At 28.2% G+C, this 22,624-nt stretch overlaps 1 protein-coding gene across 4 annotated transcripts in view; it reads left to right on the forward strand.

The window, feature by feature from the left end:
• LOC100200367 (serine/threonine-protein kinase PAK 6) overlaps window positions 1-22,624 on the forward strand; it is a 32,955-nt gene that overhangs the window by 6,104 nt on the left and 4,227 nt on the right. For 2 of the 4 annotated variants that reach the window (XM_065800272.1, XM_065800273.1), the window contains 5 exons: window positions 4,947-5,080; window positions 11,056-11,182; window positions 15,449-15,574; window positions 16,136-16,270; window positions 16,403-16,594. In XM_065800272.1, coding sequence (XP_065656344.1) covers window positions 4,947-5,080; window positions 11,056-11,182; window positions 15,449-15,574; window positions 16,136-16,270; window positions 16,403-16,576 — 696 coding nt within the window. In that variant the 3' untranslated portion in view covers window positions 16,577-16,594. Of the gene's footprint in view, window positions 1-4,946; window positions 5,081-11,055; window positions 11,183-15,448; window positions 15,575-16,135; window positions 16,271-16,402; window positions 16,605-22,624 lie in introns of all 4 variants that reach the window. The other 2 variants (XM_065800274.1, XM_065800275.1) reach the window with 1 other exon arrangement.

Below are 22,624 nucleotides of genomic sequence, written 5' to 3' on the forward strand. Positions count from 1 at the left end.
TCTACATCTGATTTTTCCAAATCATAATTTAAATTGATTGTATCTTTGAAGTGAATAGTTTGTGGGTTGTTTCTATCCATATGCATAACTTTACATTTTTATAGGTTCAGCTTCATTAACCAAACTTTTGTCCATTCAGTGATTTTATTTAAATCTATTTGAATGTCAGTGATATCATTAGAAATACTTTTTACTCGTAGCTCATTCATTAACTTACAATCATCTGCATATAGTTTACTGACACATTGTCAGGCAAATCGTTGATATAAATTATTAAAAGTATTGGGCCTAAAACTAAGCCTTGTGGGACGCCGCTAGTAACGTGAGCTCAATCAGATGTGTGTTCTCCAAGTACTACTCTCTGTTTTCTATTAGTGAAAAAGTCTTTAATTCAATCAAGAAGATCTCCAACTATTCCATAAGTTTTCAGCTTGAGAATTAATGTGTGAGAGATTGTGTCAAAAGCTTTTGAAAAGTTCAGATATATCACATCTACTGCATTTTTGTTAGCTAGCCATTTTGTAACATAATCATTGGATTCTAATAAGTTTGTAACATGCTTTATTCTTTACAAAACCATATTGAGATTGAGACAATAAATTTACAAAATCATGTTGAGACAATAAATTTAGTTTTGAGAGATGATTTACAATGTTATTGATTACTAAGCATTAATTTACATGGAATAGATGTAAGAGAAACTGGTCTATAATTACTTGGTTAATTGGTATCACCGTTTTTAATTATTGGAGTGACATTTGCATTACACCATGCATGAGGAATCGATCTTTCTGATAGTGATTGGTTGAATATAATTGTTAGAGGTTCAGATAATACATTGGCACATTGTTTTAATATCATTGGGTGGATGTTGTCTGGTCCGGATGTTTCATTTGGGTTGAAGTTTTTTAATTTATTTCTGATCTCATCTATTGAAAAATAAAGACTTGATAAACCCTCAGCTGTACAATCTGAAAGTAGTGGAGAATCTTTGTTAACTGAATAGTTATTGAAGACTGATTTGAATTGATTATTTAATGTGTCAGCAATGAATCTACCATCTGTACCAGTAACTCCACGTTTATTACGAATTGACTTGATACTTTGTCTGATTTTACATAAACTTTTAGCATAACTAAACAAATGTTTGGGATTTTTTGTGTCAAAAGCTAAACTATGTTCAAATTTTTTGATAGCTAATCTTTTTTGTATTTGTAGAGAAGATTTTAGTTTTTTATACTGTTCGACAAGCTCTGGTATTTTCCACTTTGAGTTGATTTTTATGCCATAATTTTTTTATTTTATTTACGAGCATTAAAAGTGTACGATTGAAGAAGGTTTGTTTTTATTTTTACGCATCACTTTTGGTACAAACGTCATTGTTGGTATTTGTTATGTAGTTATAATGATTCAATAATAAGTTGTAACTGTCATTTATATTTAAGTTGCTTAACTCTTTTAACCAATCTATATTTTGAAAATATTTAGTGATAGAATTGAAATCACTTTTATGGTAATTGGACTTGAATGTTAAATAATTAGTTTTATCTTCATTACATGATAAATTATGATTAAATTTTAGTACCAAATGGCCTTGACTAGCTAATCCAAGTGGTGATAAATTTTCTTTATGTATTTGATTTGGTCTGATGAAACAAAGATTCAATATATTCTTAGGCATTTTATTTTCTTGGATGAATGTTGAAGACGTTACATTTTGAATGATATTTATATTGTTAATAAGATCTACAACTCAAGCACCAATGCTGTTTTTATTACCATTAACTTGAACAGAACCATCTCCATACCATTTGATGTATGGAAAATTGAAATCACCACATATAAGTATACCGGTGTATATTTTTTTGTTTAAATCATTTTTTGCTGTTTGTATACATTGAGTTATTTCATCATCAGCTTTGTTTGACATTTCAATGTTAGTGTTAGTGTTTTGGCATTGTAAATAACTTTTGATTTTGACGGTGGACGATAAATACAGCCAAGTTTAATAGTTTCAACTCCATACTTGATAAGGCACCAAATTTGTTCAGATTTTGTAATTTTCACAGATGAGTCTTTAATTTCAAATGATGATGTAATGTCATTACTATATATTGCTACACCACCGCCATTATTTCTATTTGAAATATTGTTGTTTCTGTTAAATTTGTGTAAACAATAATTTTCAATATTCACTAAAGAATCTTCTATAAACCAAGTTTGGGTGATAAATATAATGAGGTTTGTATGTTGAAGCTAATAATGATAATTCAATTACTTTATCTGAATTTAATGAGGTGGCATTTGTATAAAGGCACTTTAATTGGTTACTATTTTTTTCCTCAAATATTTGATTTGTTTGACATATATTATTTTTATTACTATTCGAAAATGTATATTTGAGATTTATTTTGTTTTTTTGAGCTTAATATTAATCTGCTACTACTCTTATTGGGATGGGTGGTAATCAGTTTGTCTAAGTTCCTCCTTTCAGAACCATTAACTACATTAGGAAGTTCCTTATTTTTATTATTTCTTTCTTCTCTTAGTGTATGTTCAAATGCTCGCTCAGTTGGTGTTTTGTCCATGTTTAAATACATTTAATTGTACTTTTCGAATCTTTTTAGATTTTTTGCATTTAAAAGGGCACACTTTTTAGTTTCTTGATAGAGTAATCATATGTAAAAGTTCCAACTAATGCATTAACACTAGCGCAATACAACTGCTTTAATGATTTTTTAAATTAAAGTATTGATGTATCATTTACAGTAGCACTTTGTTTTACATTTGCCAATGCATTTATAATAACTTTTATATTTTAAATGCATGTTGAAATTACTAAATTAATTCTTTTTTTTTGCTTAAATATTTTACTTTTTTTTAATTTGTGTACAACACTACTTAGTACCTTTGACAACCAAATTAATAACCTATTAAAACATATTAGTTCAAAATTTTTAAACTTTCTTGGAGCTTAAGAACAATATATGGCTTCTTTTTATAAGGGAACTACTTACAATATATTTTTCTTTGACAAATAGAACAAACAATGTAAGACTAAATTACTACATGATATAGATTAAGATATATACTTATATACTTATCAAAAATAAAATGTTAATTTGCTATGGGCTGGATCTTTTAGCAGCCTTTTTCTAAAGACAAGATGCAAAAACACATTTTAAACTTAGTTTAAGTTTAGCTGCTAGAACAGGTTGTTTTTTTTTGACATGGCAGCCAAATATGAACTTTTTATTTAACTCATACTTTACTTAAAAGATATTTTTAGTTAAAATAGATCTTTATGTTTATTTTTAGAAAACATTTTTAGAGGTTATTGTAAAAGTTTTAGTAAGTTAAAGAAGTAGATCTCTTTTAACGCTTTAACTCTTTGATTAGAAGTGACATTAGTAGTTGACGTAAGACCACCAGTACTAGCATAGTGATTGAGATTATTATTTTTTTAATTTTATTTTGTATTCACCTCTCAAAAGCCCACTTTAGTTGAGGAGGCTTTGCTTATTTTTATTATTAATTCACTTAATTGTTGTTATACACTCCCTCACCCTTTGCATTTCAAACACAAACCTTGGTAAATAAGGCTATTATGCAGATAAACATGTTAAGTGTTTCATTAATAGTAGATAAATATGTATATATAGTAATATAATAAATATATGTTATGCATATTAGAGACTTTTGTAGAATCTTTAATGTGTCATTAACAAAGGTAAGTCTAGTATTACTTTAATACATGGCTCAATCTTATTATCTCTCCCAAAGGTAAGGTACTCTCAGGGACATGGGTTTGAACTTTGTATTTTTTGCTTATGAAGCTAACATTCTTCTACTACACCATCACTATGTTAAGTATGGTATTTAAAATACTGATTGGCATAATTATAATTGATATATCACCACTAGTTATTGACATAACGTGATTGGTACCAGGCCTTCTCATAAGTGTGTGTGCTTGAACACCTTATATGACACTGCACACAGTATTTTGTTTTGACAATTTGGCCACAACACTTTGCATGTTTTGATAATTTTCATGTTTTAAAAATGCACTGAAAAAAACCAAACTAAACTGTAGAAAAAATTAAAAATAAACAAACCATAAACTGAAAAGAGAAACTAAATCTTAAAAATATTAAAACAAATGAAAAATAAACCAGTAAAAATAATAACATAAAATTAATATACTTTTTTAATTTAGTAACGTCTCAATTAATAGTTAAAACATCATAATTTTTTAAATTTAAAAACATCTCAATTAAAAGTTTAAAGTTAATAACTTTTCCTATAAAACAACGTTAGTGTAGCACTCAGGATGATGTTATGATTATAAGGATAATGTTATGATTATGAGATGCAACTGGTAATTTGGTATTAGATGCAGGTTCACGTCCATTTAACTGATAGTTTTTTTAAATGTGTTATTTGTTTAGTAGACATTAGAAAATATCAAAGTTTCAAGTTTTTAAATAGTTAAGTTTCGAAGTAATTAAGCTTGGATTAACTTTAAAACTTCAATCTTTTCTAAATTCTATGAAGTGAAATACTTTTAAATTGAAATAAAGACCTATATTTTAATTTTTAATTTTAGTTTAAGTTTACATTTGTTTATACAGCACATTTTTTAAACGCTCTAATTTGCAAAACTTGTGAAGAGTTGTGGCCAAGTTGTCAAAAAATGTATATATATGCGTGGGTACAAAAGGCCTCTGTCTGCACGTTTCTTATGAAAAGTATTGGTAATGGTGCTATAGTGGTTGATAACCACTGTAATAGTAGTACAACTATGTAAACTTAAAATCATTTGGTTATAAAAAATATTCTTTTATTAGGCTAAAATCAGATTAAAAATTTAAGTTAAAAACTCTTTTAAAATTAGTCTTAAACAATATACACATACTTTATTGATAAATACATTTTCTTGTTAGGTTGTTACTATGAAAAACTATCGTCATTTAAACATCATTGAGCTGTATGATGCATACTTAGTTGGTGATGAACTTTGGGTTGTAATGGAATACCTAGATGGTGGAGCCTTAACTGATATTGTTACTTATAAGAGGTTAAGTATAAAATTTTTTTTTTTTCATTAATAAGAGAGAGAGAAAGAGAGAGAGACAGTTGCAAAATAACATGTTTTTTCTTCTTTTTTTTAGGGTTTTTTTTTTTTTTTGGGCATAAATTTTGGAAAAGTTTTCTTTTATTCTAGTATATTTTTCATTTATAAACACCAGTTTAACTTATTTTTAATAAAATGGCGTTACTGTATGGAAATGTTTATTTGTCATATTGTACTTCTTAACAACTGTGATACATAATTTTGATAATGTAAATATATTAGTATATAATACCATGCAGGCCTTGTTACGAGATTTTGCTGCGTAATGAAAACGCTTAACGCATTTTAAAGTAACTCAACTCAGCAAGTATATTTTGTATTGTTAGAAGTTAAATTGCGTCACTAGTGTCTTTTCAAGTACCACATTGTAATTAAAGTTATTTTCTTAACGCGTCATTCAGAAATCATTCAGACAGTTTTTTTTTCTTACTATAACAAAAGTTACAAATAAAATCAAAGTTCCTATTTGAAAAATCATTTTTAACATTTTTTTCTAGTAGGAACTAAATTTTATTTTGAAAAAAATATTTTTTCATAAAATGTAATATTTGTTTATTTTCTTATAATTTCAGTTGGTTTTTGGTTATTTTATTAACTGTTGATAAATTTTTCCTATCTATTTTATGAACTCTTTTTAATAATGTTTTTAAACAATAAAGAGTTTTATCAGTAACCGTTAACATACTTGTGATCATAATTTATTTTCATAAATTAAACGAACGTCATATCTTATTAATAAAACATTTAAAATAAATCGTGCATTTCTCAAACTATTATGACAAAAACTAATTTATATATTTAAAAGAAATTTATATATTTAATTCCTTAAGATTGTCTACTTGCATATCATCTTCGCCATCAGTATAGGAGAGGGGGGACACGTACCTGCTCCCCCGCCCAACCACCACTTTTCTTTAGAGGCCCTTTTTTTTAAGAAATTGATCTATAAATAGACGATTTTTTTTTCATATAAGTGAGTGTGTCAAGCCCCCTCCCCCATACCCACTTCGAAAACTGCGTCCTCCGCCTTGACCCTAATGTAAGTTTTAAGTTATCTCACGCCATTTTGGCTTGAAATTATAAGAAATAAAAGGATCTTTTTTTCTTTCTCTCTAATAGTAGTTACAAGTTTCAATTATTTACATAATATAATTATAGTTTCATACTACTTTACAGTTTTAATCAGTGCTTAAACAAAGCAAAAAATTTATCAAACAATTTTTTTTAAAGAACTTGACTAGCAAGTATTAGCCTACTGCTCATAAAATATTTCATCATTTCTAATCGACATTATTTCTAAGATCAAACTAAAAAATGAATGATAATGGAAACATGTATGCAAAAAAGAAACTTCGACACTAAAAAATCATTTACTTCTAAAATTGGTAAATATTTAAAAAAAAAATTTGAACAACTAAATTCTTTAATGTATCATTACTGACAAGTCCAGCCAGGGGCAATTTTATGAATGAAACAAGGAGAGTGAATGCTTCAAAAGGGCCTAATGTCTCAAAAAAATATAATTTAACTTTTAGTCGAATGTTAATTCCCCTCTTTTTATATGGGGGGGGGGGGCAACAAACCCTTTCCCATACGACTCATGAAATCGCACCTGGGTCTTGACAATTGATGATGAGGAAATATTTTAATAAACAGCTCATCATTAGCATTTTTTAAAAAAATAATTGTTTTAAACTATATAAATAAACAAAAATCATTACATGTAAAATGAACATTAAATTGTGAATGAAAGTTTATAAACTTATGAAATATAAAACTTAAAATTAAATATGATGAAAAGTTTAAACTTAAAACACTTTATTTTCTTTAACTAATTTTTAACAACAACAACAAAAATTATTAAACAAACTGTTTCTTTAACAAAAAATCTATTAGTTTACAATTGCAGTTAAATGCTTTTACTTACGACTTTATTTCTTCTGAATAAACGTCACATAAACAATATCAAAAGATAATTTAAATATTCTAAAAGGTAAAAGTTTTTGCGTAACGCAAAACTGCTAAACGCTTAGGCAAATCGCCTTTTAGCAGGTAAAATGCGAGCTGCTTAACGCTTCTTAACAAGGTTTGCCATGCCAATTTAATATCAGACTTCAAATGCTCAAAGAAATTAGCAATCTATCGAAACTATTTTTTTGAGCATTTGTTGTAAATTTGCATTATTTGTTTGTTATATTTGTCAAAAAAATATATATTGCTAGTAGGCCCTTATTTAAAAAAGCCCTATACTGTACTTATTTTCAAGAAAAATTTAAAAATTTTGACTTATTCTTATTTATTGAGTTTTCCAGACCACATTCATCTGATGATTCGTAGTTTATTTATTCATAATTTATTTTTTTGTCCGCATTTTTATTACATATATATTTTTTTATATAGGGGTTGTTCATAAAGTATGTATGCCAAAACTTTTGAAATTTGACCCCCTCCCCCCTGTTACTATGCATACTTTAAAGTTCCTCCCCCCTTTCCCATCCCCCCTAAAAAAGTACATACAAATTTGAAATCCCCCCCCCCCTTACCTTTTTTTTTTCAATAAAAAAGTTTATTCAAAAAAAAGGTGGTGGGGGTACCTTAGATACTTTATACAACCATAAAGCCCTTGTTTTTGGCACTGGATCCCAATTTAAAAGACATAATGTCTTTAAATATATAAACAAATATTTATTTTAATTAAGTTAAATAACATCTAATATGTGTTCGTTTGGCCGAGAGGTTAAAGCTACAGACTCCATCGGCGAAGAGATCATGTCTCAGCTGAGTCATAATGTGCTTTTTTTTGTTTTAATGGCTAATCAAATAAATTTAAGCTATACTTAGGGCAGACGTTTTTTTCAGGCACCCCTTTTAAGTCCGTAAAAAATGAGTCATACACGAGATCAGTAATATTGAAAACAAAGCTTAAAACCCAATGCACCCATATCCCTTATTTGGGGGGGGGGGAAGACCTTGCAAATTTAGGGGCACTTTTGCAAATTTAAGGAGCTTTTTATTTTAGCAATACATAGTAGTAAAATTTGGAAGATTTTGAGACCCTAATGGCACGTTTTTTTTGAGGGGCTTCCAACCTATTAGCTACAGCACTGCTAAAACCAGTTTTTTGCAGACTCAAAAATGAGGTTGCCTGAAATACGCCCTACTTAGGGCCAGTATATAATAGGTGGCATGTGTGTGCATAGAGGGTAACTATACCCTCGACTCACTCTATACTATACATCTTATTATGTTGGCAAACTAGGGTCTTTAGTCAGAATTTTAACTACTGGTTAGCTGGTTAATTGTGATAAATTAGAAAAACAAAGTACATACTTTTATTGAATTCTGTTCTTGGTTTTGTTTTGTTTGTTATCTACATTAATGATCTTTTTGACAACCTTACACCTAAAGAGCCCTTTTCTGCTGATGACTCAACTTTTACTCCTGTCTTAACAAAAAGTCTTCTCTTTTTAATCCCTTAGAGCAGGCAGCCAATCTTGAATCTGATCTCACTTCTGTAACAGATTGGGGTTCGCAGTGGTTTATAAATTTTAACTCCAACAAAACTCAGATATTTACTGCAAACAATTATTGCAATACTATCGACTTTTCTTTATTAATGAATGGCAACCGGGTCACTGAGCCCTCTTCTTTACGTTTTCTTGTATTATTGTTTACTACTGACCTTTCATTTAAGCCATATATACAATCGATTGCTAAATTAGCATCCACTAAGGTTGCTTCTCTTTAATGTGCTCACCATTTTCTTACCCTTGATTCTATTCTCTACCTCTACAAATCTCTTATTTGTCCCTGTATGTCATAATTCTGTTGTCATATTTGGGCCGGTTCTTCTAATGATGCTCTTTCTCATTTAGGCAAGCTCTAAAAACACTTTGTAAACGTAGTTGGACCCACTCTATCTGCTAAGCTTGAGCCTCTTCCCATCGTCGTAAAGTTGCATCTCTTTTTATTTTCTACATATCATGGTCGCTGCTCAAAGGAGTTATCACCTCTAGTTCCATTAACTAAAACTCATTCTAGCTTCACTTGTCATTCAGCTGAGTCTCATTAATTTACTGTATCTGTCCCTGCATGCTCCAAAAACTTTTGTCTAATTTTTTTCCCGGCTTTTCCTCTCCCATCTCATACCCTCTCCCATCTTCATGTTTTCCAGACTCATACAATCTACAGCTCTTTAAGTCTTCTGTCAACCGTTTACTTGCTAGTAACACCCAACTTATTGTTAACTTATTGTTTATTGTGTCAATATAACACTAAAACCAATGAAGATAAAGTTGTCTAAGAAGTTTTTATACAGGACTGCTCAAGAACTTCAGTAAATTTTAATATTAATTTAATATAAAAATTACAATATTACAATTAATATTGTAATATATATGTAAGATATTGCCATTTAGTTAAATTTAGTAATTTTTAAATATTTCCCAAAAGAAGCAAAAAAATGTGTCACATCTCTCTCTCTCTTCCTATATATATATATATATATATATATATATATATATATATATATATATATATATATATATATATATATATATATATATATATATATATATATATATATATATATATATATATATATATGTATATATATATATATATATATATATATATATATATATATATATATATATATATATATATATATATATATATACACACACACACATAGGAGCTATTTTAAAACAATAATTTAGGCGATGGTATCGCTTTACCAACATCCGAACCCTTTTTACTTTTTTTTAGTCAGATAGACATAGTACATAAAAAATATATAACATATTTAAGATAAAAGTGTTACATTTTCAGTATATGTTAGTATTAATTAACAGGTAATGCTAATAATATTTCATTATTATAAAAGTTATAATAAGGAATATTTTATATTATAATTAAGGTTTGAAATTTCTGGTAAAGTTTTTTTTTTTTTATATATATATTAGAAAATAATTAACAAAAAAGAAAAGAAATTTTTGTAAATGCATTTAAATAAAGTTAAAATATATTCTTATGTTGTCGCTCTCATACATTGACTTGAGATGTTTACTGTATACATATCATTAAGTAGTCATATCATCAAAAAAGAGTTCAGTCTTGAGATGTTTACTGTATATCATCAATGAGAGTTCAGTCTTGTTTATTTAGGACATATTAATATAAGTTATGTAAAATAGATTATATTGGAGTTTTGCCTAAGTTGGAGTTGCCTAAACCGGCACTTAAATATATTGAACGCTGTCAAAAATCTTCCTTTCCTTGCATTTCTTTTACATTTTCAGCTTACTTTTTGAGAATCGCTAATTATCGGAGCATTCTATTGTTAGTTAAATTTTTTTACTTCTTTACATTCTTCCGTCCATCAGACATAATTAGACTAATCAGACTAATTGAAATTTGATTTGTTGAATCAAGCAATAGTATTCTATCAAACAAACTTTGTAACAATTATTTTGTGAAGTTTTTTTATAATATCATATATAATATTATCATTTTTCTCAGTACAAATTATTCTTGTTGGTCTAATTTTGATTTTTTATGCAGTTGTCTATAATTATTAAGTATTCATCTTTTTGGTTAGAATATTAGAATTTATTATTTTCTCTTTAATATATTTATAGGTTTTTTAAATCCTTAGTGATTAGATATTTAACAACTTTAAAAATTATAATCTTCATATTGGAGATTATAATTTATAAAGTATAAAAAAGTATATTTATACTTTTTTATTAAATGTATTATATTTAGATTTTAACAACTATTTGGGTAATGTTCATTATATAATAAATACATAGGTGTTAAATTTTTATTATAAATATAGTTATAGAAATGAATTTTATTTATATAATAAAATAATAAATTATTTAGTTATTTTTTGACACTTCATAACCATCATTTAGATTAAAAGAAGAAGAAATTGCTTACTTTAGCAAGAGTTGCTTAAAGGGTTTGGAATACTTACATTCCCAAGGTGTTATTCATCGAGACATAAAAAGTGACAGTATACTTATGTCTAAAGATGGACAAGTAAGTTTTAATTATTATTTATAGACTTGTTTTTATTTTAAAAGTATTACATATTATTTGATGGTGATTATGACGATAATGATGATGATGATGATGATGATGATGATGATGATGATGATGATGATGATGATGATGATGATGATGATGATGATGATGATGATGATGATGATGATGATGATGATGATGATGATGATGATGATGATGATGATGATGATGATGATGATGATGATGATGATGATGATGATGATGATGATGATGATGATGATGATGAGAAGGAGCAGGAGGAGGAAAAAGAGGAAAAAAACAATGACAGTAATTTTTTTTTTTTTTTGTCCTCTGTAAAAATATCTTAATATAAAGTTATCTCATTATCTCTAAAAATTGTTAAAATGCTATTTATCTTACTACCTTTTGAGGCCACGTGAGCAACCCTTTATAATTATGTTAGGTTAATTAGCAGGACTAGCGCATAGCTCATTGCTTAAGGTGGCATGCTCTATGATTGATTCAAGTTCTCTTTAAATTAAAACATGACTAAATTACCAAAAAATATTTTAACTAAAAAACCATCACCATTACCTAATTGTTTCAATCTATCTTTTACAAATATTCGTGGTCTTCCAAATAGTTTTTCATCAGTTGAATTTTACTTTTTGCAAAACTCATCAGACTTACTTGCTCTATGTGAGATTAATATAGATTCAGCTGTTTCATCTTCAGATCTCGATGTTGATGGCTATTGTTCTTTTATTCCCAAAGACTCCAATAGTCACATGCTTGTCAATAATCACATGCTTGTCAATAGTCACAAGATTGTTAATAGTCACGCGCTTGTCAATAGTCACATACTTGTCAATAGTCACATGCATGTCATGCTTGGTCACAAGTTTGAATCCTCTGACTATTATTTTATGTGCTTCATTTTTGACTTCAACATCTCTTTACTCAATTTCCTTCTTAAGACTACACTATTTTAGATCTAGTTTCTGATCAAATTGATAAAGTTCTTTCTCTTTATCCCTTAGCCAATGTTGTTGTTATTGGTGACTTCAATGCTCATCACACTAAATCGCTTGGCTCCAACAACACTGACCCTACTGGCACTAAAGCTAATAACTTCTGTATTTCTCAATCTCTTATTCAGATAGTTGATTTTGTGACTCTTTTTCTTGACAACAGTAATAGCTTACCTTAACTCCTTTTGTCTCTGATTGTAGCTTGTGTTTAGTTGTGTTGGTTCTAATCCTAGCTTGTGTTTTCAATGGCTTTTATTTCTTCCCTTTGGTTTGAAATCTAATTTTATCCCATGATTGATATTCTACTCCATGATTTTCATCTTCTTGTGCAACTGCTATTTCTAATTATAATAATTTTTTCATCTTTTTTTCACAAGAGCAAGTCTTAATTCTCTAAATTGAACTTTGTTAATTCTTTCTTTTCGAGTCAAACCTTATTCTATGCAATGATTTTCACCTTCTAGTAAAATGCTATCTCTAAGCATAATCATTTTTTCATCTTTTCTAAAACATCAAAGAACAAATGTTTTTTTATTATTGCTAGAAATCAATGTAAAAAAGTACTGTCTGATGTTAAGCTCCAATATTCTCAATTTACTAAATTTTGGATCTTATCTTAGAAGTTAAGTTCTAGAGACTTTTATAAAATCTTTAACAGTGTCATTAACAAAGCCAAGTCTAATATTCCATTTTAAATAAATTAATACGTGGGTCTGATTTTATTACCTCTCCCAATGGTAAGTCAGAAGTATTTGTAAAATACTTTTTTGTTTTTTGATTTGCTTTACCTCTAATTCATCTTTTGATTTAAATGCTTACACACTTCCTGCCAATTTCACTCAAACAGGTTAACCCATTGTTAGACGTCAAAATCACTCCGGTTTCTGTGTCTAAAGTCATTTCTCAATTAAACTCTTCTACAGATCCAGACAACAGTCCTTTTATATCATTACTAAAGTGTTCTTCAAAGTGTTCTTAATCTTACAAAAGTGTTCTTCAAAGTGTTCCTCTTAGTCTTACAAAACTCGTTAAAACTCTCTTCAACACTCTTAAACTATTTTATCTCTGAATCTTGCCTCCTGGAAAATGACATTTTTAAATGGCATTAGTGATTACAGTTTTTAAAAACTCTCAACACATTGGCCCCTATAATTTATGTCCTATCACAACCAATACGAGTTTCGATCTTCTTGTTCTTCATTTTTGACTCACATTATCATCATTTCCATCATTATACACCAACACCACATTCTCGCCATTTCCAACATAATACACCAACATCATTCACAGCATTTTCATCATTATACATCAACACCACATTCACACCATTTCCATCATACACCCACATCACATTCACGCTATTTCCATCATTATTAGGTTTTTAAAAATTTGTAAAATTTTAATTGAAACTTTAATTTTTTTAATTAAATATTCAAAAACCATGTTACTTTTTTATCACGACTATTATCGGAAAAAAAATCCTAATCTAAAAATTCTAAAATATAACTAAAAAAGTAAGTTCTTATTCTCTTGAGAAAAATTGTACTAGCATGCAAATCAAAAATGTTTTTCAAACCTATTTTACTCTTACAAGACAATGCAAATGGTCAGAATTATAATCCTGTTAATTGTGATGTTCCCAAAAATATATTTACTTAATTTCAGGGAATTTTTTTTCATTTAAAAAAAAAATTTGAAAAGTTGTTCATTTTTTATTTGAAATTTGTAAAACTTTTTTTTTAATCTTGTTTTGTTTGTCTAAATTTTTTTAAAGGAATTATTTAAAAAAATAAAGTTTAAGGAAATATGTTTATAAGTAAAAATACATTTATGGCTAAAAAAGATCCTAATATTTATAGCGAAAAACTGCGCTGTATAGCATACATTTTTATTACTAAAAATGTTTGTTGCCCTGTTGTACATGAAAATATCAAACTTTCTAATTTGAATCTAAATGCTGTTCTTCAAAATTTCCAAATATTTTGTGAAATTGACCTTCTTATAGAAGGTGTAAACCAGCATGACCGTTGGCAGTGATTGCACCCGAAGTCATAACTGTCAGACATTTCATTGACAAACATTAACTTTGAGTCAATGTTTGTTGCTGCATCTGAGAACAGGGCTTGCCATCACATTTTAACAGTTCAATTTTTATGTTCTTTGCAAAATTTTTGGTGATCTCAAATTTTTTTTGAGAAAGGTGCTCTAATGCAAAACAATTTGATCAAAGATTGAAATCCTTGACAAGGCATCATGAAACAGTATGGGCACTAACATTTACCCTATTGGTGATTGATTAAAAATTTGTGAGTTTAAAATCTGTATGTCATTCACAGCCAAACAGCGTATCATACTGTCAGTTGTTGGGGTGGTAATTCTTGGTCTTCCACAGGATATTCCTGGATTAATGTTATCTGTTGACTTGACGCTATAAGTGTTATCATAAACAGTTAAATTAAATATATTCAAACATGTAGCAATCATTTGTTATGACATGCTGTCTTTTTTTTTTAAAGGTTGTTAACAGTTTTACTTGTGCAACTTTTGCTAGTGATGTTGTAACCGTACTCTAAGACAATAAGAATTGAACATCACATAGTTGTATATGGAGCATATAAGATATTATCCTATGAATTGATAATTCTGCATTCACTCACACAACAAATGATTGCTTTAATAAATTATGCTAATTATGATAGTTATAAAGGTAATATTTCTCCTATTTAATAATAGCAACAACAAATGATTGCTTTTAGTGTGTTGCCAGGATGAGCATTTTGCATTTATAAGTAATTATCTATAATAATTATAAGTGACTGGATTTTTTTGGCCATAAAAGTTCAATATTTTGTTATAAACTTATATAGAATGTTAAAAACATACCCTTAGCAACCAACCCCCAACTTACCTCATCCCACCTTAAATAAAACTGGCAGAGGCCGACTGATTAATTATCCTCACTTAACATGAAGATTTGTAATAACTTTTAGGTTTTGTTTTTGCTTTTATGGTGTTTTTTTTTCAAAATTATTTTTGCAGGTTTTATGATGGTTTTTGGGAGTGGTTTGTGATAAAACTGAAAGCACAGTTGTCAAAATAACTAATTAGTTTTAATGTATTTGTAATTTCTGAATCTAATATAAAAAAAGGATGATTTAGGAGGATTAGCTTAAGAGTACATGGCGAAGATAGTGGCGGCAATGATTTTCAATTATGATACTATGCAAAACTTCAAAATAAAATTGTTTAGGTAAAAATATCTGACTTTGGCTTTTGCGCTCAAATAAGCAATGAAATTCCTAAGAGAAAATCGCTAGTTGGAACTCCATATTGGATGGCTCCAGAGATAATATCAAGAGATTCCTATGGCACTGAGGTTAATAATCTTTTTTTTTTTTTGGTAATTGAAATATTTAGTTATTAATAAAACAGTATTAAGGTGATAAAAAAAATTAATCTGTGAAGTTTTGTTCTGTTCTGTTTTACATGTTTTGAATGCAGTTTACAAGATATTCTTATTTAATAATTTTAAGTCTTTAAATTAATATAGTAAAGACAATGTCTTTTAAAATAATAAAACAACAATTATTAATAAATATAATTTTAAGTCTTTAAATTAATATAGAAAAGACAATGTCTTTTAAAATAATAAAACAACAATTATTAATAAATAAAAAATAATTGAAATAATAATAGTTTTGTAAAAATAAATTTTGTAAAAATAAAGTAAATTTTGTAAAAATAATAAAATTGTAATCTTATTTTTCAAAAAAAGTCACAAATTATAATTTTTACAGAAGTATATCTGTGGAAGTTTTTTTGTGACATCTGTAAATATCAAACAATTTTTGAATAATTCATTTTGAGCTGTTGGCTATTTTTTATTGCTCATTTAATCAGCTTTTATATTATCTAACAAGGTTACTTATTAATCTAGGTTGATATTTGGTCATTTGGAGTCATGGTGGTTGAAATGGTTGATTCAGAGCCACCTTATTTCAGTGAGACACCATTATTGGCCATGAAAAAAATACGTGACCAAGATGCACCTCAAGTTAAAGATATTGAAAAAGTACTCATTTGAAAGATTATAAAAGCATTTAAACATTTTTTTATGGTTTATTACAAACTACTAATATTTTTTTTTTTTTTTTCAATACATTTTTTTGCATTATTCTTTTATAAAAAAATGTATATTGTTTAGATATCACCTCAGCTAAAATCATTTATAGAATCTTGTTTGCAAAAAGACCCATTGCAAAGGTCATCTGCATCAGATCTTCTCAAACATCCTTTTTTACGCAACATCTGTTCTACTGCAAATATTGTTTCCCTTATTAAAGAATATTTACATACAGAGAAGAATAGTTCATGTTGATTCATAGTATAGCCTGATGTATGTCATGGTAAATTTTTTTTTATATAATATAATAAAAATTATAGTTGTTAACATAAATAATATTATTTTTATGTTCATGCTACTTTATATTAAAGATAATGAATTTAATTTAAACAAAAATTCTTAGTTAATATCAAACACACACACACACACACACACACACACACACACACACACACACACACACACACACATTTAGTTGTGCATTAAAATTTGACTTGATGTCATAATGAAGTAGTTATCATGGTTTCAGTACATACATTGACTGTGAGTTTTAGTTTGGTGGGAACAAAATTTGTCACACTCTAGTTGGTTGAAAGAAAGATATTCATCTTATCTAATGAAAAAATTTTCAAAAATTGACAAAATTTTCAAAACACTTGTGTTATCAAGAAGTTTTGAACACCATTCTCCCTTAAACTTCCCATCATGAATCTTTGGTCTTTTAAAGACCAGTTTCACATTCCACTCCTCTGTTTTAAAAGAAAATCCTATAGATTTTATATACATAGCATACAATTAAAAGATTGTTAGTGTTTCCTCTGAGAAAATGTAGCTCTATGAGAGCAAGAACTTTTATTTGGTAGATCTAAAAGTGGTTTTATGTGGTAGATCTACCAAATAAAAGTTCTTTTAGATCTACCAAATAAAACCACTTAGATCTACCAAATAAAACCACTTTTAGATCTACCAAATAAAACCACTTTTAGATCTACTAAATAAAACCACTTTTAGACACTTCTAAAAGTAGTTTTATTTGGTCATGATAAGATGCAGCTGATAATTTTGATTTTTTAATTTTGTTTCTCCAAGCTTGTTATTACTAGCTGACAATCAAATTGTTCCAGGCATTCTATGTTCACCTTGAAATTCATCAAGGAAACACTAGTTTCCAGGCATTCTATGTTCATGTTAAAATTCATCAAGGAAACACTAGTTTCCAGACATTCTATGTTCACCTTGAAATTCAAAATTTTGAAATTCATCAAGGAAAGGGATGAGTTGACACTAGTTTTTGTAGTAGTAGTAGTAGTAGTAGTAGTAGATGCTGTAGCCGCCCGAAGACGAAGAGTGTGTGTATTAATAACACACTTAGACAGCCGTGTCAGTATTAATTTTATTTAAAAGGAGCCAATTGTCTAATTGTGCTTTAAAACTGTTTACTGGTTTTGCATTAACTACATCTTTAGGTAGTTTATTCCATGGTTTTGTTATTCTGTTAGTAAAGAATGAGTGTCTTAAGTTGCACTTTGTTTTTTTGCGTTCAAACCTGACACCGTTTCCTCTAGATAATTGAAAATCGTTAGGCTTGAAACCGTTTAAAAAGTCCACATTTTCAATCTTATTTAATAACTTATAAGTCTGGATCAAATCTCCACAAAGTCTGCGTTCACATAATGGGCTGAGGCCAAGAATCTCCAATCTTTCCTAATATTTCATTTTTGCCAGAGTCGGATTGAGTCTCGTAGCCCTGTGTTGAACTTTCTCGAGCAGTTCTATTTCTCCTTTAAGCTGAGGGGACCACACTGGAACCGCGAATTCAATTATTGGGTGAACAAACGTCACGTATAAGACTTTAAGAGTCTGCACATCCATTTTCACAAATGTGTTTTTAATCATTCCCAGCATTTTATTTGCCTTCGAGCTGCAAGATATAATTTGCTGTCTCCATTTCATGTTTGCTGAGAATAATACGTCTAGATCTTTTTGAATAGTAGTTTGTCCTAGGACAACATTATCCATAGAATAATCGTGTTTTGGATTGTTACTTCCATAATGTATTATTTCGCATTTTTCTTTATTGAATTTCACTAACCATTCTTTAGGCCAGTCCCAAGCACTGTTTATATCTCGTTGAAGACTGTTTATTTTCTCTATTGAGTTCACATCGATCATTATTTTGGTGTCATCTGCATAGAGCTTGGCTACATTTTGTATTCTATCCGGCAGGTCATTTATGAACAAAACAAACAATATCGGGCCAATTACCGATCCCTGCGGAACTCCGCTGTAGATATCGCGCCAGCTCGAAACAGTATCACCGTTGACTACGCGTTGCTTTCTATCTTTTAAAAATTCCTCTAACCACTTTAGCAGCTTTCCTGTAATTCCATACGCTTTTAATTTTAAAACGAGTCTTTTGTGTGGCACTGTGTCGAAAGCTTTCGCAAAGTCTAAATAAACCACATCTACCGGACGATTCAGTGCGATATTTTTTGTTAAATAATCCACAGTTTCCATGAGATTTGTCGTGCATGATCTAGATTTAACAAATCCATGTTGACACTTCGATACAAATTTATTGTTTGTAAAATGTGCCAAAAGTGAGTCTTTTATTATGCTTTCCAGAATTTTACACGGCACAGAAGTCAGTGATACTGGTCGATAATTATTCGCTTCTACCTTACTGCCTTTGTTCTTAAAGATTGGGGTAATGTTCGAAAATTTCCATTGCTTAGGTAGTTCGCTCTTATCAATCGAAGACATAAATATCAATGTGATTGGAATTGCTAGTCCTTCAGCGCAATTTTTTAAAATGATAGTACTCAATTGATCAACTCCACATGATTTCTCAATGGATAATTTGCTTAATCTTGTTGCTACGTCACTGTAATTAATTGCACTCTCGTCAAAATCTAAATATTTACTCCCACATCTCGATCCGAATTCTGGTAATACTTGGTCGCCCTCTCTAGTGAAAGAGTTTTGAAAATTTTCGTTTAAAATGTCAACAATCTCACTAGCCGTATTTGTAACATTTCCTTCGACGTTTTTTATCGCTTTAATTGAGCTCTTTACATTTTGTTGATCGTTCACATATTTAAATAGTATCTTCTTGTTTCTAATCGATTTGTAGACCAGTTCGCGTTCGTATTTTTTTCTGGCTTTTCTCGTTTCAATTTTAACTGTTTTACACAATGCTTTGTATTCGTTTACCATATTTTTGTTTTTCCAATTTGTGCAACAGTTTAAATGTCTCATTCGTCTTTTGTTCTTCACAAGTTCTTTTAGTTCATTGTCAATCCAAAAAATTCTTTTACGAGTCCTGTTGTTTTTTAAATCGCACAATCTCATTTCCACGAATCGCATATCGAAAGGGCGAGTTGGCGTCAAGCTTCGAATTTAAGTCGTTTCGTTTCTTCCTCAACTCAAAGTCCTGTAGTCTCTCAGCCTCTGTCAAGTCTGGGCATATATAGACTTCTTTAAAATCTTGCTTTTCTCTTAGCTTTTTTGACGCGAGTAAGAGAGGATTTCTTTCGCCTTCGGATAACTCGAGTAGAATCCGGCCTGGTTTGGCAGCGATTTTTGATTTGAATCTCCTTAAATGTATCGGTTAAACAAATTTAAATTTTTATAAAAATGTCCAACTTTTTCTAGAGAAGAAGTTATACATTAAATGTACAAAAAAAGTTAGAAATTAAATTTTATACACTTTTTATAACATTACAATTTTAAATTAGTAAAATTAAATTTTAATAGGAGTTCGATTACCTAAGTAATATTATTTATGTTTATCTAATTGTCTAGTTCAACTATATAGTTGTTTCAATAGGTTTACTCTTCTCTCTGCAATACAACAGGTGTGTGTATTCTGTGTAATTCTTATCAATAATAATAAAACATTCTTTACAAACTTTAATATATATAAATTTAAATATATATATATATATATATATATATATACATATATATATATATATATATATATATATATATATATATATATATATATATATATATATATATATATATATATATATATATATATATATAAGTATTTTTTTGACAAAAATTAAAAATAAATATTACAGACCTGAATTTTATTATCATTATTTGATAGACTGCCTGCCCGAACCAAACCCTCAGTCGATGTAGCAGCACTCCCTTGTGAGTCAGGCTATAAGATAGTCGATGTAGCAACACTACGTGCATGATTTACAGTAAAAAAAAATAAAAATTAAAACATTTTTTTAAAAAAAATAAAAATAAAAACATTGTTTATATTATTAAAAACATTCAGAATGTTTTAAAAACATTCTGGTCAATTAAGTTTTTGTTTTTGCGGTTTTTAAAAAAAATGATTAATTTGTAATTAAATTAATGGTTTTTACTTTCTGACAACACGAAAATGTTGGACGAAAGTCAAAAGTAATTAAAAGTGATGTATTTGTTGGCATAAGGATCATTTTTTCCTTCCCTACTCCCAAATGCAACAATCTATATATATATATATATATATATATATATATATATATATATATATATATATATATATATATATATATATATATATATACTTTTTTTTTTTTGTTATTCACCTCTACAAGGCCACTACAGATGAGGAGGCTACGTAATAGTGGTTATAACCCTCTCTCAACTCTATAACTCCGAAACACGAACCTTGACAAACAAGGATGCTGCACGGAGAAACAAGTTGAGCGCGGTACTATTAGGGACGTGGTGGGGATCGAACTTTGAACCTCTCGCTTATGAAGCAAGCGCTTTACCATTACACCACTACCGCATTATATATATATAAATATATATATATATATATATATATATATATATATATATATATATATATATATATATATATATATATATATATATTAAAAGCCCATTTTAAGAGGCTTCTTTATAATTTAAATAGTGGCTGTTAAAATGCGCAGCTTTAGTCATAATGTATTACATCAAATCTGGACTTAATAGGACTTATATATATATATATATATATATAAGTCCTATTAAGTCCAGACTTAATAGGACTATATATATATATATATATATATATATATATATATATATATATATATGTATATATATATATATGTATATATATATATATATATATATATATATATATATATATATATATATATATATATCTTTATCTTTTTCTTTTATTCCACAAATAAAATATTTACAAAAAATTAAACCATACAATAAGATATTTATACAATGAGATAAATTATAACAAAGGTTTATATTTTTACCACTTAAGACCTTTCAAAAAATTAGCAGTAGTGCTATTATTGTATTCATAATAAGAAAAGAAAGTTTAAAAATCTTTTTAAAACAAGACGTGATTATTATTTATTGTAGCTGATAGTAACTATGGTAATCTATTTGTCATAATTATAAAAGGAAATGTCAATTAAAAGTATCATATTTTTTGTCGTAATCAATCAAATTTCTTTATTCGTCATTCAAATACTTTCCCCATTCTCTATGTGAATTGCAAGTAAACCTTTTACATTGTTTGCTTCACTTGCATAATATTAATAACAATAAAACTAAGCTTGATACATCTTTGATATTAGCATCTTGTTTAATTGATAAATTTGAAATATCTAAGACTGCAAAACATCCACATATGAAATCTGTATGTGAAAGTAAAGCTAAAGTAAGTCCGTCTTTTGAAAGTAGATATGAACAAATAGTTGATTGCATCTGTAGTAAGCAGATTTGAAAATTGATTTAAAAAAGCAAATGCATTGGTTTGCAATCATTGCATTTTTTTTTTTTTAATCAGTTTCTTTGTTTCATAACCAGCAGTTGTTGTTGAAACTTTTTCTGTTTTAAGTGAAAGACTTGATTCAGATATCTTGTTTGAGTCTAAATCTAATGTCAGTAATTCATTACTTGTTGAGTTATTATGGTCATTCTTTGAATTTTCTTCCCAAAAATTTTCATTCTCCATTGTTAAAGACCAAAAAGCTAAAATAATTTTTGAATGTTGAACTTCAAGTAATCTAATTAAAGATCAATCACCACTCATTGATACTGACAAAATCTATGCTCTATAGCGTCACTTAGAAGTTGTGAAGTAAGCACATACAAATGATAAGTAATACAAATCGTGAAGATACAAATATTCTTCAATAAGCTCATCTATAAGGTTTGTTTGAAAATCTAGAGTTGTAATAAGAGCAGATGATATTTGTTTTAATAATGTAAAAAATTGAGATTTCTGCCAAAGTTTAATCAAAATAAGTGGTTTCCTAAAAAGTGTTGTGTTACCAA

Source organism: Hydra vulgaris, chromosome 06 (genome assembly GCF_038396675.1).
Source record: "Hydra vulgaris chromosome 06, alternate assembly HydraT2T_AEP".
NCBI classification, from domain to species: Eukaryota; Metazoa; Cnidaria; class Hydrozoa; order Anthoathecata; family Hydridae; genus Hydra; species Hydra vulgaris.